The 4,844-nt window shown below is 34.4% G+C and overlaps 2 protein-coding genes across 4 annotated transcripts in view; both read right to left on the bottom strand.

Moving 5' to 3' along the window:
* The window catches only part of LOC132204051 (protein shisa-4-like), a 30,843-nt gene extending 26,928 nt beyond the window's left edge, over positions 1–3,915 (bottom strand). The window contains exon 1 of the mRNA XM_059632288.1: positions 3,693–3,915. The gene's annotated coding sequence lies outside the window, so the exon portion shown is untranslated. The remainder of the gene's footprint in view (positions 1–3,692) is intronic.
* Positions 1,019–4,807, bottom strand: LOC132204047 (trafficking protein particle complex subunit 13). 3 transcript variants are annotated; one of them, XM_059632277.1, is made up of 11 exons: positions 4,746–4,807; positions 4,617–4,687; positions 3,448–3,616; positions 3,311–3,395; positions 3,125–3,249; positions 2,949–3,066; positions 2,214–2,310; positions 1,934–2,136; positions 1,781–1,881; positions 1,568–1,721; positions 1,019–1,337 (listed from the first exon to the last, which is right to left on the bottom strand). In XM_059632277.1, exons 2-11 carry the CDS (start codon positions 4,663–4,665, stop codon positions 1,236–1,238), a joined length of 1,203 nt encoding a protein of 400 aa, XP_059488260.1. In that variant the 5' UTR covers positions 4,666–4,687; positions 4,746–4,807; the 3' UTR covers positions 1,019–1,235. The 3 variants fall into 3 exon arrangements, with proteins under 3 accessions (XP_059488260.1, XP_059488261.1, XP_059488262.1); XM_059632278.1 differs by having other exon boundaries at positions 4,787–4,805; XM_059632279.1 differs by lacking the exons at positions 4,617–4,687; positions 4,746–4,807 and adding an exon at positions 3,649–3,769 and having other exon boundaries at positions 3,448–3,585.
* Positions 4,808–4,844: the final 37 nt, after the last annotated feature.

The raw sequence follows: 4,844 nt of genomic DNA, 5'->3' as shown, positions 1-4,844 counted from the left end.
CGCCGCCACGCGCCTATCCCCTCCACCGCCCCCTACCCCCTCCAGTTCTGCAAGAAGACAAGGGACAAGCGCATGTACAACGTTATGTGCCTGAATTATGACAATGACAGTGAGGATGCGAATAAATAGCAGCAAAAATCACATTGACGCATTTCTCAGCGTCGCCCAAAAACACTAACTTGATTTTCTTGGATGCGCGAAATTGCTAGATCATGATTTGATTTTTTTTTTAAAGCAAAACTAGCGTTCATTGAATAAGAAAAAATGTTTAATAAATTTAAATAGAATATTTTCTAAAATAAGATTGTATAGTCATTTGTATCAATAAATTATTTGAAACAAATTCTTAAAAAGCTACTGCATGTATGGCACGCTTCTATTTTATTTAAATAGTAAGGCAAACCAAATTGTTCTTATTTATTAAAATTTAATGAATTGTGCTAAATAGTTGTTATAGCTTTTTAATTCAATAAAATTAAAATTAATGTCTTATATGCACGAGAATAATCAATATTGTTTAACCATTATGAATGACAATTAATAATTATCAAGATTTATCGTATCTAATGCATGGTTAGATTGCATGAATCCTCTCAAAGTGCGGTGCCGCTACTGCATCATTACGCTCGCTCAGTGGCTGCTATATCTATTCAATGTATCTTTTTCTGGTAAAGGCGGCAGCCGGAAACCAGTCATTTTGGCATGGAAAGCAAAAAAGGAGAGGTGCGAGCCAAGCGTTATTCTTTGGGGCTCACCTCACTCTCTGTGGTTCATCACGGCAGGTATCAGAGCTACCTGAGCAAGTAGTGCTTTGTGTAAACTGCACCAATAAATCCACTCCCAGGACAGGAAACTCAACATCGTTCCCACAAAAAAAGACAAGATAATCAAACTCGGGGCCTCTTGCTATAACTTTTAACAATTAACTTTTATAGCCCGTTACAAAAGTTCTGGCGCAGTATTTTTAGCCTTATATAATTATGGACTCTCCATATCTTTATAATAAAATGCATAGTAATTGAAATTTAATACTTTGCCATTTTTTTTATTTGAAATTATAACTACATAAAAATTTTCTTTCTCCCATTTAGTTGCGGCAAAGTAATTTTAGTATATTTTTTATTGATATTTTTTTTAAAAATTAAAAATAAACATGAAAGAATTTTTTAATCTATATATTTATCATAGATTTTTGTGTGATGAAACACACATAACAAAACGCTTACAAGACAACGTCACTCCTCGACTGGCTTTTGGACCACAAAAACCTGAGCCAGCTCATCATAGTCGTATGTCTTTTTATTTAAACTGTCTGCGAGTTGAATTCCAGAAATATTCTGCAACATACATGTTTGCAATTTTATATATTTAATGTGAGCTTAAACACCTGAATGTTATATGATGTACACAGATGCATAAAAATTTTCAAAAATCTTTAAAATTAGTACGCTTAATGCAACAATTAATATTTACATTATTTTAAGCATTTTAAGGAATGCTCTTAATTGACATTTGAAAATTTATTAATTATTATTTTGTAGAAAATTTAAGTGATTTTAGTACTCACATGTAGGCCAGTTGCAAGGGGAACAGCTGTAAGACTTATTTCTTTAGAGGCGGCAGCTTCAAGTGTGCCTAATGATTTTCCTGAAATATCAGCCCAAACCAAATTGCACGGACTTGATGTGTTGAGGTTTAAAATTAGCTCCATTTTCCGTCCACTAGAATATAAACGCAAATTAAATGTAGAAAAGATATAATTAAGTTTTTGTTACTTTACCTAGTATTTAGAAGTTTGCATGTAAACGTGAATGGTTCCTCCACGTAAACTAAATTGGGCAATTCGATCACAGTTATTCTGACATCTCTGTATTCAGGAATCTGCAAAAATATTATTAAAATTTGTCCCTAAATAACTTTTTCTGCAACCAACCATTCGCTGCAGTTGACTAGTCTGCAAGCGACCTCTCTCTCCTAAGTTGGATCTCCAAACAATATCTAATTTGCCAATGTTAGTGGAACTTGACAATGAAGGCTTTGGACTCAGGCAGTACAGAAACTGACGACATGCTTGAGGCTGCACTACATTCACGGATCCAAAAACTGAGCGACCATTAACTTGATTGAGTGAACGTACTAAAAATGAAAAAGTAAAGTTAGATAAAAAATTATTAACTAAGCTTGTGAATATTAATTATTTTAATGGAAAGTACCAACGAATGCTTGCGACGACTCAAGTTGAACTTTCTCAAGACAAATTGGTCCTGCTGTCATATTTTGGACTTGGGCCTCCAAGTAAACGTCATCAGACTGAGAAAAGAAAAGAATTTTTTAAACGTTAGAATGGTAGAAAAATGTCAAAGGAAATTCTAGTCAACAGAAGACAACATTTAGTTTCTTTTTTCTGAGCACCACACAAAAAACCTGATTGTTTACACCCATCACCAAATTATGAAGATATTAAAATAAGAGACAATTAAAATAGAGGTAAAAAACAAATTAGACACTTTTGACAAGCTAACTCTAAAATTATTTGTTAGTAACATGACCATACAACATAAAATAATTTGTGTAAAGGAAGGATTTGTTGTGTACAGTGAATACAGGTTGTGAAGATCACTTACAATGACGTCCTGTCCATGCAGCACAAGCAGGCCACCGAAATTAATTACCAAGTCAATATAATTTTGTATTAATGACATTAAAATGTATTTCTTATTTGTTATTATATTACATAATGTGATTCATACAAACACATTTGATTGAACTTTTTCTTCACAATTTGTGTAACAGAAAAGTGCTCAATTAAGTTATTAGACGTTTAATAATTGCACAAAATATCAATCAATTGTCATAAACCCATGCTATATTATTCTTATTTTTTTATTATTACCGACTTGAAATTTCAATCATTGTATGAAGATGTATATCAACAAAACAAAACCTACCTCTGCATTGTAGAAATTTGTTTTCACATTCAGTGGGTTGAGCACTTGAATTTTGAAGAATTTACGGAATGATTTCAGCAGACCAGATGTGCTCATGTAGCTAACTTCACATACAAGTCTACCAAAAGATAAATATAAGTAAAATAAATTTCTCATTCCAAAATATATAATATTACATGTGGGTTCCAAGTTCAGTAACCTCATGATGAATAACTTCATCCACTGTATGCCTTGGTTGAAGTTCTTGCGGTGCCCTGATTGCCGATAACGAAATCTTTTGTGAACTTGTCTGGAGATCCGACTGCAAAATTTCAAAATAATAAATATTGCTTAAGTATACAAAAAATTTCAAATGGCGAGACCTTCACCGACACATCTTTGACGGTCACTGAGCTATTGTTCTGTACACAGACATAACTGGAAAAAGTTTCTCCGAGGTAAAGATTCCTAAAAAATTGCATTTATTCAAACAAATAATCATCTGGAAATCGAAACATACCCAAAGCTCTGCGGAAGAAGGAGAAATTGACCCACTGCTAGGGTTTCAGTCCCATTAACTGAAGTCAGATCTTTTTTTAGGTCACTGGCAAATAAATTTCCAGGGATATCGCCTGGTTCACATGTAACTACCATGGAACTGAACAAACTTGGTCGAGTTAGCCTCATAACTGAAAAATCAAACAAAAATTAAAATATTTACATATTATTATAAATATAGTTGATTTAAGAAAGTGCTAAAAATAGTTATGGTTGTGTCACGAATTTGGGCATAGCTAAGATATCAACTTTTTTGATCGCCCATAGATGGCAATTGATGTGCCATACATGAGGTTTTATGGTATTTTCTGATTCGTCAGTTATCTGGCAACAATATTTCACCAATAGAATCACTTAAATATTCCAGCATATGTGTGAGAATCAGCGGTAAAGATTTGAAAGTTGAAAAAGTGCTTGTTACGAATTGTGGGCAGGGGTGTCACGAATTTTGGGCAGTTGTCACACAATTGGGCACCCCTTAAATTGCATTAATATTTGTTCTTCTGGCATCCATTACAATTAAAATTATTTAAAATGTGTAAAAAAAAATTATTCTTCTATAAATGCTCATGAAATCCATTTGTCACGAACTGTGGGCATGTCATGTCGCGAATTATGGGCAATGCTAATTTCAGGCAGCATTATGTGAGACAACCGCTATATGGTGGTGAAATTCAAGAAAAATCATCTTAACACACGTGTGTACATTGTTATGAGTGTAAAATATGATTTAAGACAAAAAATCTGCTCCCCTCCCGCTTTTATTCAGATCGACAGATGCCCATTATTCGTGACAGGGGTGCCCATCATTTGTGACACGCCGAGAGGGCGTGCCCTCGTTTGAAACAGAGGTGCTCAAAGTTCGTGACAGAGGTGCCCAAAGTTCGTGACAGGGGGTGCCCATAGTTTGTGACAGGGGGTGCCCATAATTCGTGAAACCTGCCCATGCGTGTCACAACCATATGACATGGCTCATCAAATTTAATTTTTTTCAGTGAAAAATGTGAAGGATAAGAGTTGCTTACGTACACAATTGTAAAAAATATTTATTTTTTATACAAATTTTCAAGCTGCGGCTGGCCGCTGTGAACGGCGTAGCGATTTTGGAGGTTTTCATTAAAAAAATTGTACCTTTTAGTGAAAGGGGATGCTCATTTTTATCCTTATCTCTGATATCCATCTTTGTTGCCGTCTTGGAATTCCTGAATATTTATAATTAATAATGAGGAGTTTTGATCAAAACTGATGCTGTAAGAGAACTTTTTTGTTTATCTCCTTCATCCAATGTTGCGATTTCGTACTTTTGAGCACAGGCATCAGAGGGCAGCCTGAATCGAAAACACCCTTTCCCCCACCCCA

Source organism: Neocloeon triangulifer, unplaced genomic scaffold (assembly GCF_031216515.1).
Source record: "Neocloeon triangulifer isolate White Clay Creek 2 clone unplaced genomic scaffold, ASM3121651v1 ptg000020l, whole genome shotgun sequence".
Taxonomy (NCBI): Eukaryota; Metazoa; Arthropoda; class Insecta; order Ephemeroptera; family Baetidae; genus Neocloeon; species Neocloeon triangulifer.
The sequence above is the reverse complement of the archived record's forward strand: the minus strand, read 5'-3'. Positions and strand labels throughout refer to the sequence as shown.

Excerpts from the sequence above, each read along its gene's own strand:
- LOC132204047 (XM_059632277.1), bottom strand. The coding sequence starts at position 4,665 with ATGGATATCAGAGATAAGGATAAAAATGAGCATCCCCTTTCACTAAAA. Across the intron at positions 3,250-3,310 it reads TCAAAGATGTGTCGGTGAAG|TCGGATCTCCAGACAAGTTC; the intron begins GTCTCGCCATTT and ends GAAATTTTGCAG. Across the intron at positions 2,311-2,948 it reads CAAATTTCTACAATGCAGAG|TCTGATGACGTTTACTTGGA; the intron begins GTAGGTTTTGTT and ends TTCTTTTCTCAG.